Below are 14,798 nucleotides of genomic sequence, written 5' to 3' on the forward strand. Positions count from 1 at the left end.
TGAGCTGCTCATTGGCATGGCCTAGGTGAGCTGCTCATTGGCATGGCCTAGGTGGCTGCTCATTGGCATGGCCTAGGTGGGCTGCTCATTGGCATGGCCTAGGTGAGCTGCTCATTGGCATGGCCTAGGTGAGCTGCTCATTGGCATGGCCTAGGTGAGCTGCTCATTGGCATGGCCTAGGTGGCTATCTTAGTGAGGATTACAACTGCTGTAATGAAATACCATGACTAAAAGCAAATTGGGGAAGAAAGAGTTTATTTGGTTCACACTTCTACACTATTCATCATCAAAGGAAGTCAGGAAAGGAGCTCAGATAGCGCAGGAACCTGGAGGCAGGGCCTGATGCAGAGGCCATGGACGGGTGCTGCTTACTAGCTTGCCCCTCATGGCTTGCTCAGCCTGCTTTCTTGTAGAACCTAGGACCACCAGCCTGGGAATTGCACCAATAGGCTGGGCCTCCCCCATCAGTCACTGATTAAGAAAATGCCCCGCAGGCTTGTGTACATCCCAACCTTATGGAGGCCTTTTCTTCTTCATTGAGGTTCCCTCCCCACCTTTAGTGTGTGCCAAGTTGACATGTAACTAACCAGCATAGTGGGTGACTGGCTGGGCAGGCACAAGCTGGGTCCATTCCATGGCACTGCTGGCTTTACATGGCGGTTCCTCTTCTTCCTCAGCCATCTACCTCTGTAAGAGGACAATGCAGAACAAAGCGAGACTGGAACTGGCAGACTACGAAGCAGTGAGTACGGTGACTCCCAGGCCGGGGCGGGAGGAATGTCCACTCCGCAGCTTTGTCGAAGCCTGGGGTTTTCCTTTCTTCCCCCTGTGCTCCCTTCCAGGCAGTGGGAAGGCTGTCTCTTCTGTGAATCCTTTATCGCTCCTCTCGCCATGACAGTCACATTGCATCCTTGTATAAATAACTCTCAAACTTCAACAGCTAAAAATAAACGGTTCAAGTGGGTCCTGGTGGAACATACCTGTAATCTCAGCACCCAGGGAACTGAGACAGGAGTGTTGTGAGTTTGAGGCCAACCTGGGCTATGCCAGCCTGGGCTATGTGGTGAGACCCTGTCTCATATGTATATCAATCTAGATAAATAAGTAAATGGCATAAAGATGGGTACAGAACTTATACAGATATTTTACCAAAGAGGACAAAAGATGACAGATAAACACATGATAAGATGCTCAACACCCTTAGCCATCTGAGAAAGATTGAATCCATGGTGAGGTGCAATTATACCTATATAAATGACTAAGACGGAAGGTGTAGCTGATACTGAGTGTCAGTGAACATGTGGGACACGCTCTTTTGTGTTACTGGGGAATGGGAAAATGGTACATGTTTTGGCAATTTCTTATAAAGCTGAATATACAGTTACCACATGCAATCAAGTAGAGAAATCAGAACCCATTCCACATCAAAATTATCGTGTTACTGTCTATATTAGCTTTATATGTGGTGCCCCAAGGCTGAAAACAACCCAAATACATCTTAATAGACAAAGGTACCTAACTTACTAGGTACATCCTACAATGTACTTAGTTAGTACCCTAACCATCTAGGTACATCCATACAATGGAATAGTATTCTGCAGTAGAAAGGAATTGATTCTTATTATACACTACTGGGTAAGTATTGAAAGCATCGTGTTGGGCGAAAGAATCCAGTTGTTTGATACTTTTACAAAGACAGCACATATCTCACAAGGGAAAACAGATCAATAACTGTGGTTAGAAATGGGTTGGGGTATGATCATAAAGATATCCCAGGAGACTTGGAGAAGTAATGCAACTGTCCTGAGTCCTGATTCTGGTATATAACTGTATCCATGTGTTGGGCTTCACATTTTTTTTTTCTGGAAGGAAAACTGTCAGATTTTCTGTACAACAAGTTTAAGATCAAAATTTAAAATTTCACCTTTATATCCCTCTCCTGAGCTTAGTAGTGGAGACAGAATTCAAGAACAAACTCCCATCCGGAAAATAAGACAAGGCTCCCATGGCAAGGGAAGTCTCTTTCCCCGTCCACTTACCTTCCTCTATCTTTGTCCATAAGATATATTTCCTTGCAAGAATTAGACATTCCACTTCCTCACCTGGTCTAGCCGCAGAGTTTGGAAGGGAAAAAACTGAGGACGCAAAGACTTACATCATTGTGAATATGTGTTTAACTTCTGGTTGCAGAATCTTTCCCTCACACCACGTTTCACAGGCAACACAGAGAACCAGGGAAGTTGGTTATGTGTTCATGTACCTCCCCCTGCTCCCCACACATATACTATGTGTGGTACAGATGTTGATGAACTGAACCAACTAAAGAGTGACAGCTAGGAGACACGAGATAATGTTAAGGATAGTGGAGAATTCCTCCTTGTCAGTAGAGATCAACAGCATCATCACACCTACCACCTTCCCGAGGTCCCTGTCTGCCTCAGTCTTCCAAAAGAAACACAGTGAGGCTCTTCTCTGCTAGGCTTTGCCTCTCCTGAGTACCCATGCCCAAATCTAGCCAGTCATCTAGACCATGGCACCCCTCACCACCACCCACAGGTAAAAGTGTAGCCAGTGGAGAACAGGGCTTGGACATGGCATGCTGCCTTCTTTGAGCCTGTTGGTATTACACACTTGTGTTTGGGAGGCAGAGTAGAGAAGGGTGCTAGGAGATTTTTGTCTAGTAGCTCAGGATCTGGTTAATGTTTGCATATCACATCGCATGTCGGACCATCCTGTGTGATTGTCTCCTAACCTGAAATAGTGTGCCTGTGACTCTTTGTATCCTGGGAGCTGGGTCCTACCTGTGTGTCCTGATGTCCCAAATAGTCATATCACTTCTGTTTGCAAAACTGGCTGTTTTACTTGATGCATGCCCAAGGCAAACAGCTTTGCTATGACCATGTGACTTCCCTAGCATGTCAGTAAGGTTCCCAGATCTTCTGTTGCTCTTGCCCAAGTTTCTGTCTTAAGGAATATATTACACTTAGAAATGACACATCAACTTCTGGTGTGTTTTATCCAGTTTTTGGGTCTTTTGCCCTACAGTGGTCTGTTTTGATATTTGTAAAGCATACAACATAAAGGGTTTTTTTTCCAGGATGAAATTCTGCATAAAAATGCTTAGAAACTACAAATGCATTTGTTCCTAAACCATACTCATTTTACTAAAATGTTCTGGCCTCATATATTATTTGCAGAAAACACAAATTCAGACAGCAAAAAAAAAAAGGAGAGAAAATGACCTATGATTCTCCCACTGTTTTTCTGTATATACAGTTTTTTAACTATTCCTGTTATTTCTTCTAATCATAGTCTGTAATATCTAGGGAATCATTCTATGTTAGTAATACTAACTAGGTTGCCATTTTAATAGCTGCCTAGTATTCCACAGCATGACAGAGTCATAGTTCACTGCTTCCCCAAGTGATTGACAGTTAGGTATCACCAGCCGGACTTCCCACAAACAGTGCAAGCGTCAAAGGAATAGTTCCTTTAAAAGCAGTTGTACCCCAAACCTTGGTGCAAATTCGTGTGTTCCTTAAACAGGGCTTTTTTTGTATTAATATCCTACTAATGAGGGTAATCTATTAGTGTTGGCATGAGCTCTGTGGAAATACATACCATAATACAGGCTCCAGTCCTGCATTAATCAGAATTAGGGAGATCATTAGAGGTCCTGTCAAACTCCTCTGCTCATTGTCCTAAGGCTCCAGTAGAAAAGTTTGCAGGCTGAGAGAAAAACATCTCTCCCCTTTCCCTCTAAAGATGATCCTAGATGGAGGATCTTCCTTCCTTCTTCTTTCCTTCTTTCCTTTCTTCCTCCCCCTTCTTTCCCTTCCTTCCTTTCTTCCTTTCTTTTTCTGTTTCTGACTTTTTTCCCTTCCATGAACGTCATAAACAGTCACTCTTTAGTCTACTTCTGAAATCTGATCTTAGAAAGTACCCATGTAAAGCACTCTAGGTTCCCCCTTCTCTGTAGCTTCCCCAGCTCCCCACTGGAAGAATTATACTCAAGAGTTCCATCCTGAGCCTTGATGTGAGATGACCCTGACATTCTTTCCCCAACAGCGATCCGGGCAACATTTCCAGTAGCCTCCATATCAAGCTCTATGTGACTTGTGTTCTCAAAATAACACCCAAGAAGAGATGAATCAGGGTGAACCAGGGACTTCAGACTTAATACACTTATAAATGAGCATTAAGAGTTAAGCAATTCAGTTGGGCCTGGTGCAAAGTTAAATTTGGGTTCAGGTTCACTGGCTTTAGTCTGAGACCCTGCTATTTTGATGGGAGGAAACCAAAAATAATGGCTGGCTTGTAATAAGCATAGACGTTGGTATATTAGCTTATGATGATTAATGCCTTCTTATTGATTTTTATTTCTCACCAGGAAAACTTAGCAAGACTCCAGAGAGCCTTTGCAAGGAAGTGGGAATTCATCTTTATGCAAGCAGAGGCACAAGTGAAGTAGGTGGATGCAGCAGGGACTTCTGGGAGAGAAAAGAACTCTCTAGAGTTCTCTGGAGGTGCTGTAAGGGTGTGGTGGCCACAGTGAGGTTTCCACCCGGACTGGTCTCTCTCATCCCCCGGGAGAGACTGAATAAATAATAGAAGACCCTCATGAACAGGTTTCACGGCTAGAACTGAGATCTTGCTAGGACAATTTTATCAGACAAAGAGAATCCTGTCAAATGCAGAGCCCAAAGATGCACCTGTTTGCCCAGAGATTTCCAGAAGATGTCTGCACTCAGAGACTGGAAAACACCAGGCCAGGATCATTGTCGAGCTAGAGGCCTTGACTCCACAAGATAATGTGTTGAAACTTGAGGAGGATATCTTAGTTACTTTTCTCAATACTGTGACAACTTCGAGGAAGAAAGGTTTACTTGGGAGTGTGGTTTGGGGTGGTGGTGGTAGGGGTTCGCTACGTCATGGTGGAAGATGTGGTATGGTCATGGGAGTGGCTGTGTGGCAGTGGCTGCTTACATCATGGATTATCAGGAAGCTGAGGAGCTAGACCAGAACCAGGTCTAGGCTATGCCTCCAAGGGCCTGCCCCCAAGGGACCCACTTCCACTACAGGGCCCACCTCCTACTGTGTCACACTCTCCCCCAAACAGCAACAATAGTTGGGACCAAGTGCTCAGAAACCTAGGGGGGGGTCCTTTTGATTTTATATCAGAAGAGAGAAGTTCACTCTCGTCATCTTCCATATAGGAATGAAGCTGAAACTAATGGAAAACTAAGGCACAGAATTTAGACTTCTGGGGTCAGTGGCTGAAGCTACATCATGAGACATGGCTTAGGAGCTATGTCCTTCCTGGGCAGAGGTGGGTATCTACAGGATCCCTCTGCCAGAACAGAGCTGACTCCCCCTGTAAGCTTACCTCAGAGAGCCATATCCTGAGCTCGGGCTAACCCAGAAGGACCAGTTTGAGCTTTCTCATTTCCTCCTTCCAATCTCCCAATAGGTTAACTCATTCATCTTCCTCAAAGGGCACAGATGAACCGACAACGAGAGGTGGAACAGAATTGGAACAGAATGGAGATTGCTTCTTAAGGAAACATGAAACATGGGGAATGAATGCCCCCCGCCCCAAGCCCATAAACAGAGTTGTCACCTAGGCCCATGGAATTCTGGGACACATAATTGCTATGATAGGGTCTCCCTTTTTCCTCACACGGATGGTGTCTAGCGTAGCCAGCAGTGCCTACCGGCAAAGGAGGACAGAAGAGGGATGGGAAGGAGGCTGAGCTGGAAGAAGGAGGGACCTTGTCTCTGAGAACCCCTTGTAGGTGTACAGACCCCATACAGCTTCCGAGAAGCCCTTTCATGCCCTGGGGGTGGCCCCGCTCAACACCTAGGGTCAGATGTGGGGGTGTGATTAGGATAGATCACCAATGGTCACCATTGGAAATGAACTGAGGCCATCTGGTCCAGCAGCCTGCATGCCCTCATTGCTGCCACCGTCCCTCAGTCATCTCTACCTTTCCCATGTCCGTGATGCCAGCCACCTGCTGGTTCTTTCCCAGCGCAGTGCTCCCAGATGTCCCCAAGGGAAGGCAGACACCAGGTACTAGGTCCTAAGTGACTGCAGGAGACCATCTTGGAAGTAGAAGGTGGGAGAGCTGGTGGGAAGAGGGGCTCAGGTCTGGATGGACTGAGGTAGAGCTGTGACTAGATGCTCACAAGTCACTGGGAAGCAAAGAGAAGCATGGATTAGCTCTCCCAGAATCCAACAGCATCACGCTATGAAGGGGAGGGGGGAACTGTCACTTTGTACATATATGGCCTTTCTCCATTAACTTTTCTGATTAACTCTGTGATTATATAATAATTGTGGGCCATTTAAGTACACAGCAATTATCACAAGAATCTCAGGGTGGTTATGGGTTTATTTCAGTCCAGTAAACTAAAGGGCTCCCAAGAGAGCTGAGAACCACAAATCACATGGCAATTAATCTGAGTTGCTTTTTACTTAGATGATGTGAAATGATACATGCTTGGGGGCGGGGGAGGTCTTTTGTGGGCTCCCGATTAGAACACACAGAATCTGGCTTTGCCATTAATAATCTCCCTACTGCATTTGGTGCCTCTCCTAACTGAGGCTGGTGATATTTGTCACTGGGGTCTTGTCACAGGCTAGGGCCATTACTGTGCCTTTAGAAATCCAGATGATTTAAGTGACTCTCAAAACACATAATTGGAGTATTTTACAGACATTTTAACTGCTGTTTAAACTTTCATGTCTGAGATGAAGCATTGGCAAACAGGTGGCTGAGTCCTTTCTTATCAAGTCACACAGGCAGAATTGGCTCTGGAGTAGTAGCAGACCGATTGAGAACTCGGTCCTTAGTAACCCAGATCTTGATACATCTTGTGGGCAACTCTGTTTCTGCCTATTCTTCCTGCCTGCCTATTGTGTTCATGGCTCACAAATGATAGCTCATAATCCAGCCTAAAACAAGTGCTTGCCACATGTGGAGGTTCTGAGGGGCCAGATGGGTGGTAATAGTCTTGGGTTCAACCTTAGCCCCTAGGAGCAGGATCAGAAGAGCTGAGGAGGCAGAGGAAAAAAAAAAAGAAAAGAAAAGTACAAACACTTCACACTTCCTCTTCCTCTCTTTACTCTTTCAGGATTGATCGGAAAAAGGATAAGACAGAAAGGAAAATTTTGGATAGTCAAGAACGGGCCTTTTGGGATGTCCACAGGCCAGTGGTAAGGAAGTTCTGCTTGGTTCCCTGCGCTGGATCTGCCCACTCATTCTTTAGGACTGTCTGTAGTGACCAAGTGACTCCTCCTTAAGATAGTTGCTAAGCCTTGTGAGATTGTTCTTTCCATTCCTTCATATTCTCTCCATAGATCTCCTGGGGGGATGTCAGTTCCATCTTTTAAAAATTATACACTGGGGAAAATGTAGGACTGGAAATGGGGAAACAATGGGGATGCCAAGACAGGAATTTTGGAGTCCCAAAGTCTCCATTCCTCCAGATTAGCAATGTTCGCGTCTGCCAACATTAATCCCCAAATCTTAAGATACTCTTCTCATATACTGTTAAGCTTTGTCATCTACCGTAGTTAGGGTCTATAAAGTCTTTGAAAACCCTGAATTAGTGAATATTGAAGAATTGCTCCTGGGTGAGCTAACTTCCTTCCAGAAACTGTTCACATATTTTGATCACCATATTTGTGTGAAGACACCAAATTTAATATATGATGCTGACTCACTGTGTTGAACCCACAACTGGCAGAACTGTGGTTCAGGCCAAATCACAGCCATTCTCTTTTCTCCTGTGACACATTGGAGTCTCCTTAACCCTTAGAACACTACATAATACCCTGCTTGCAGACTCCTGAAAAAGGAAAAGTCACCACCAAGATGAACACAAAAATGTAGAAAGCCCGGCACCAAATAAGCCCTCTAAAGGCTGCTTTATGGAGTGGAAGAGGAAGGCAGAGTTTCTCCCTGTTCAGCCTCATCTAGGCATGGTTATGTAGGGTGACTCAAAATTATTGCTCTTCTGCACGAGTCTGTAAATGGTCATTACACTCTGAGAACATTGATTTGCACATTACAAAGAAAATTCAGCAAGTAGATGAATTCACAAATCAGTACAGAATGAAGCTCGACTATGTCTCTGATTTCACATTATTAAAACAGATCCTGATTGCCCCCAGGAAATGGAATTGAAAATGAACAAACTATTTCAGCCTTCCTAAAAACTGATTAAAAGCAACAATACAAAAAAAACAAAAACAAAAACAAACAAACAAAAAAAAAAACCCTGCCTATCCTGACATGGGAAATTTTTTTCAGATGGTTAGAGATGTAATACAACAAAGGCTATGCCCAAGGCACTGTGGCCACTTGAAACATAGGTTTGATGGCAGAAATGTATATTAGACCCTCCATAAGGAATCCTGATTATAAGGTCATATTTTGTATTTCCGGTGAGAACTCCACACAGGAACATGCATTATGGCAAGAGAAAAAGATTATGCATTATCTGCAAAGGGAAGGATTAGGTCTGATGGTATTGCTCAGATTCAATTGGAAGCATAATTTTCACTTAGTAATTTATACTATTTTTTTTTTCCCTCTCAGCCAGGCTGTGTGAATACAACGGAAATGGATATCAGAAAATGTCGACGTTTGAAGAATCCTCAAAAGGTTAAAAAGGTTCGCTGGTTTGGTTAAATTACCACTTCCTGGTGGGGCTAGCACTCCTTTTCTGGTATTCTTCACATACTGGTGTTTCCGCTTGTCATTCTGCTTGCACTTTATCTTTTTGAAACCCTTTTATTCATAAATTCTGGAAATATTTGTTGGGTGGCTGGTGTGTTCTAAGCACCGTGCAAATTGTTGGGGTTAAGTTCCAGATCTCAGGATCCCCATAGTCTTGAAGGGGATGAAACCAGAACACAGGCCACGGGGCTATTGTGCTGTGTTAGGAAAAAAAATGGGAAAGTGCAGGAGCCCCTGGAGGTGCAGCTAAGGCAGAGTGTGGCTCCCCAGAGGCTTTATATAAGCAGGTCCCCTGAGACGAAGAGTAAATCGCCGCTGGCTCTGGGGAGGCTGCAGTGAAGAGAAGAAACCACTGGAATAAAACCCGAAGAGCCTGCAGGCACAAAGGGCTGGGTTCTTAGAAGCAAATGGGAAAGTTTAAACAGGGCTAAATTGTCAAAACCCACATCACCATCTTGGCCTACTTTGAATGACCCCAGAATCCCTTGTATCTCACTAGACTAAAACGGGTAGTAGTGGCCACAGCATCTCCATGGAGACCATACTCAGACTTCCTCCATCAATATGCTCACCCTCTCCAAAGACCATGCTACAGGAGAACATGGCTGTGCTCTTAACACTAATTTCAGAAGGTTAGAGTATGTCCCCAAGTCACATAATGACCAAGGATGAACCCAGAGGACTTCGGATCAGAAGCGTTTCAGTGTTTGGAATACTCAAATATGCCTATCAAGTTTAGAGGGTAGGACCCAAGTCTGAGTACAAAACTCACTTGCTTCATTGTGCATAGCCCAAAGGTAATGGTACATAATATTTCCAGTGGTCCTGGGTTTTAATCAGAACCTATTCCATGAGATGAGGTGTAGAATTTTCCTCTTGTGGTATTTGGGATTTGGTAGGATTTCAGATATTTAGACAAGAATTAGTGTGTGTGTGTGTGTGTGTGTGTGTGTGTGTGTGAGAGAGAGAGAGAGAGAGAGAGAGAGAGAGAGAGAGACAGACAGACAGACAGACAGACAGACAGACAGACAGACAGACACAGAGAGACTGAAACCCCAGGTACGTACTTCTTGAGTTTACTTTTGTAATTTGTTCATTGGGTAAATGACAATACCCACTGTGCTGTATTTTGAACCTCTAGTTTTAACTGTCCTTACTTAGTCTTTAAGGACCCCTAATTCTAATATCCCAGAATTCTATGAAGCTCTGTGTAGTCATCTGAGCCTTTGTGACTATATAGACACGTATCCTTCAGGGCTGTTTCTTTCCCTGATTATAACACTAGGAACAACTTGACAGCAGCCATAACTGTGGGCTTGTATAGAAACTGAGGCCAGAAAACTGCTTAATTTAGAAGGAGCACTAGTCAGGAAGCTTGGCACCTCAACATTATACCAGATGGGCGTGGCATCGCTGACCAGCAGGAGACCCATGGGGAATTTTTAATGTACCTTTCAGCTATGTTCTTGAGCTCAGTGTTGACCCCAAATCACCTAGGGTCTTTGTTTAAAGTACAGACTCCCAAACCCACCTATGAGAATCCTGAGTCAGTCCATCTGGGTTGGGGTTCAGCCATGCACTTCTCTATGGAGGACCCCCAACTGATCTTTGAAGTTAGTTGGCCTCTGGGCTGTTAAGAGAAACAGCGCCACCCAAGGAGACCATTTCCTCGAGGAATAAAGGATTTTTCCCACTGATGTAACCCAAAGAGGATGTGGTCCCTCAAGAGGTCTACCATGGGAGAAATGCAAACAGAGGCCAGCCACGTGGCTGGATGCCACAGAGACAGTTGAAAGAATGAGACAATGGTTTAGCTCCTGGTCTGCTCACAACACTGAGAGTGTGTGATTTGGATTTTTGCTTCCTCTTCTAGTCAGTGTATGGTGTCACTGAAGAGACCCAGTCACAGAGTCCAGTGCACATACCAAGCCAGCCGATCAGGAAAACGACAAAGGATGACATTCGAAAACAGGTGAATGAGTGGGTGTGACACTCCTGGTGTGATCCATGGACAGCAGAACCCAGCTGTTGGATGACTTGATCCTGTGTGTGACATTTCACAAAAGCTTGAAAAATTCTCCACCAAGCTTCTCTAGCAGTTATTAAAAGGGGTGTGACTGAGCTCTCCCAGGGGCATACTGACTTTTCAGGTCTAGGTTTCCCAGTGCCTGCTGTGAGAACTAGAGGAGAGGCGAATGTCCCATCCTGGAGAACTTAACATTATAATGAACTTCCAGAGTGCACCAGTTCAGGATCACTCCCTGTATATTTCTAAGACTCAAAGAGAAAGCATAAGAATAAAGAGAACCCCATCCCAAAGTCATTGCAGCATCCTTCAGTTACATGTTATTTTCTGTCATGATGAGGAAGCCAGGTTAACAGAGTGGCTGAAGGCATTGCTCCTTTCTGAAGTCTACTCTTTGTTATGCCTTCCTGGCTTCTGATAGGGCTTGGGCAAAGGAATAACTTGAAATGCCTTTCTTTGATAAGCTTATGCTTAGGTGGGAAGAAAGAAAGAGACAGATGCAAAATAGCTATTCGATGTTTCTAGTCAAAGCAACCAATACATGGGTACGATTTACACATGGAAACCAGGCAGAGGAACTGTTACTGGGGCTTAGTATGAAAAAAGATTTTTATAGTATGCCTATTGTCTGTTGCCAAGCTTTGGAGACTTGCAGGCTGTCTTTTGAGTGAATAATTTTGGGGTTGGGGGGGGAGTAAAGATTAAATGATAGTTATGAACAGGTGAAAATTAGACATAAGCTAAATTGTACTCGACTCTTCAGTGTGGCAGGGATTTCCAAAAGGGGAAATTGGTTGTAGGAGTTCCAGCTACAGGGGTGGGGGTGTTATCTGAGGAGGGGTTTAGACCTTGGTGTGACTGCAGGATTTGGGTTCGTGGGATGAAGGAAAATCAAGTTCTGTTTTGGCCTCAGCGCCCATGTTCTCTCTTTCCGCCAGATAACGTTTTTGAACGCACAGATTGACAGACATTGTTTGAAAATGTCCAAAGTGGCCGAAAGGTATGCTGCCCCCAATGGTATTGCCGTGTGCTTGTTTTATAAAAGGAAATGTCACAGGGTTCTCCTTAACAAGTGTGTTCAGCTTCAAGAGTCGGGCTGGAGATACCCCTTAAATCTGATGTGGGAAAACCCAGTCCTGTGCGAGCGTAGCTAAGATAGCAGGCCTCCCTTAAGCAAGACATGCTCTCTTGCTTAAGCTTCCGCCATCGGACCTCGTCAATCAGGGAAGAATGCCTTTAAAATCTCCATCATGGACCTTTGTCTTCAGTCCTTTGATTCAAATGGAATCACACCCTTTTCAGCTATAAAATGCCCAGATTCATTTTATAGGGGAAAGACGTTATGCATGTCCTGTGAGGTACTGGCCACATAAACAGCAGAGGACTAGATCCCTGAGAAGCGTTCCGTTCCTCCTCCATATACCATCAACCACTGGACGGCACTGAGTCAACTGTACAGAAAATAGCTGGCCCCTGCAGCCTGACCTCTGCAGCAGATCCTGTACTGTGCCTCCACACTGGTAGCTGGTTCCACTCCATGACCACGTGGGAGATTCAATTTTATCAACTAAATGGTCTGTTTTTGAACACTTCGATAAAGAGACCACCTGGGGATTCTGTACAGAATAAATCTAATCAGGCAGTCAGAACTTAACACTTGTTCATCCATAGGCTGCTGTTAAAGCACCACCCAATTTCAGAAGGGATCCAGGGTGTAAGTCAGGCCTTAGTATATATGGCATATCGGGTAAACTGAGTCCTTTAAGTTTAGATCACACAGGGTACTGGCTGTGTGACCTACCACTAAGGCCCTCTCTGCTGGCCCCTGGCTTAAGCTGCATCTTCTTCCTGAACAAACAATGACAAATGGGAACTTAGTAAACCCCAACCCCAAATCCAAAGTCTGAATTACTGCTGTGCTTGGGACACCAAGGACATTGTGGGTTTGGCATCTTGTATGTCTACTTGTATGTGTACCTATGTGCTCCCCCTTACATATTTGTTGTTATTCTGGTGTTAGGATTTGAATCTCACAAACTATAGGCAAGTAATCTACTACTAACCTATATCCCAAGATCTCTGTTGACTTTTTTTTTTTTTTTTTTTTTTTTTGAGATGAGAATCTCATTAAATTACCTGGGATGTCTTTGAACTCTCTCTATAGTTCAGGCAGGCCTTGAACTCAGAATGCCCCTGGCTCAGCCTCCTGAGGAACTGGGATTCCAACCACCACCACCCCCGCCCCCAGGTCCAGTCTATTTGTATGCATAAAGATTTTTTTTTTTTTTTTTTTTTTTTTTTTTTTGGTTTTTCGAGACAGGGTTTCTCTGTGTAGCTTTGCGCTTTCCTGGAGCTCACTCTGTAGCCAGGCTGGCCTCGAACTCACAGAGATCCGCCTGGCTCTGCCTCCCGAGTGCTGGGATTAAAGGCGTGCGCCACCAACGCCCGGCCATAAAGATTTTTTTTTAATTTTTAATTGTGAGTGCCTGTGTGTGTATGGGGAAATATGCATGTGCGTGCAGCTGTCTGCAGAAGTGAGAAGAGAACATTGGATTCCCTGGAGCTGGAAGTACAGGTGGTTATTAGCTGCCCAGTGTGGGTGCTAAAAACCCAACTGGGGTTCTCTACACACGTAGTGTATGTTCTTAACAGCTGAGCCATCTCTCTCTATCCTGTTGGTTTTCTTAAAAATGGAGTTAGTTATTGACATTCTGGGCCAGACAAGTGTTTGTTGCATTTTTTAATGTCCTGTGCAATCTAAGATAAAACAGTATTCGTAACTTCTGTCCACTAGAGGCCAGGAGTGCCACCTCACCATTGTGACAACCCACAGTGTCTCAGGGCATTGCCAAATGTGCAAGGGGACAGCAAAATCGACCCCATTGAGAAAGATGGTGTTCCTGTGCTCTCTAGTGCATAAATGCCTCTGATGGTGCCAGTGGCTGAAGCTCCCACAACATCCATAGCAATTACTCTGAAGTCCCAGGTCTGGCCAGCTGCAGGCTACAGGCTCACTTCCCATTTCCACTGTCAAAATGAGGGACTTCTGGCCAGCTCACCGGGCTCTGAAAGTACTTACTCCTTCTCAGTGAGGTTACCTTTGCCCCCTCCAAAGAGTGGCCAAGAGCAAAGCAGCTGAAGTGGCCTCAGCTTTCCTGTGCCATAGGCGGTGAGGAATGCCAAGGCACAGAAATGGCTGACTGGGCATGGTTCAGTGTCTGTATGCCTGGTTATGTCTGGCTTGGAAGGGCTCAGAGGAGAGAGTGTACACAGAGCATCTTTCCTCAGGTTCACATGCCCCAGGCCAGTGTCCTGAGGCCAGAATGGAGAGCTAAGCAACAGAAATCCTCAACCCCAGCCCTAGGTGTGGACTCAGTGGTTCCAGAGGAGGACCAAGACAGCTGTACTTTGAGCTTCAAGTGGTCTAATCTAGTGTCTAGGGCTCTGGTGATGCCCTTGTAGCTGCACAGGCCTGAGAACTCCCTTTGTCTTATCTTTGGCGTGTGGGGAGAAGCCTGAACCAGTCATCTTGAGAGACCACTCAGGATGAGGTAGGTGATATGGAAAAAAGGAAGAGAGTCTGGCAGGTCCCACTGTTTGTTTACTGGCTGTCTGGAAGGAGCCCCAGCTGGCACGTCTAATTACACTTGAGAGGTGCTCACATGAGGGTACATTCCAACCACAGCTCCCCAGATAGAAACTTCTAGGGGTCCAACCCCAACAGCGGCTGGATTTTATCCCAGGCAGCAATACCTGACAACTCTTCAATGCTACGGGAGGGCTTTCACGAAAGCCACAAGGAAACTCCCAGAGAGAGCAGAGTGAGAGCAGCCGGCTGCTTGCTGGAGATAAAGCCACCCAAGCCTGGCCTGTCAGCTGCTGCGCTCTGCGGGAGGGGCCAGAGAGGTAGCCCTGGCAGCTGGCCAGAGGTGAAAACTGAGCTCTCTCAGGTGAGCCACACAGTCCCCTTCTGGATCTGGTTTCCCTGAGCCTGCTCCAGGTGACAAGTGGTAATTAGAATCGTG

General features: G+C 45.3%; 1 protein-coding gene across 6 annotated transcripts in view; it reads left to right on the forward strand.

Moving 5' to 3' along the window:
- The window catches only part of Rgs6 (regulator of G protein signaling 6), a 536,490-nt gene that overhangs the window by 439,061 nt on the left and 82,631 nt on the right, over positions 1-14,798 (forward strand). For all 6 annotated transcript variants that reach the window (XM_028877275.2, XM_028877256.2, XM_028877299.2 and 3 more), the window contains exons 7-12: positions 678-742; positions 4,391-4,467; positions 7,138-7,219; positions 8,607-8,681; positions 10,621-10,719; positions 11,712-11,773. In XM_028877275.2, the coding sequence (XP_028733108.1) occupies positions 678-742; positions 4,391-4,467; positions 7,138-7,219; positions 8,607-8,681; positions 10,621-10,719; positions 11,712-11,773 (460 nt within the window). The remainder of the gene's footprint in view (positions 1-677; positions 743-4,390; positions 4,468-7,137; positions 7,220-8,606; positions 8,682-10,620; positions 10,720-11,711; positions 11,774-14,798) is intronic.

This window comes from Peromyscus leucopus, chromosome 14 (assembly GCF_004664715.2).
Source record: "Peromyscus leucopus breed LL Stock chromosome 14, UCI_PerLeu_2.1, whole genome shotgun sequence".
Lineage (NCBI taxonomy): Eukaryota > Metazoa > Chordata > Mammalia > Rodentia > Cricetidae > Peromyscus > Peromyscus leucopus.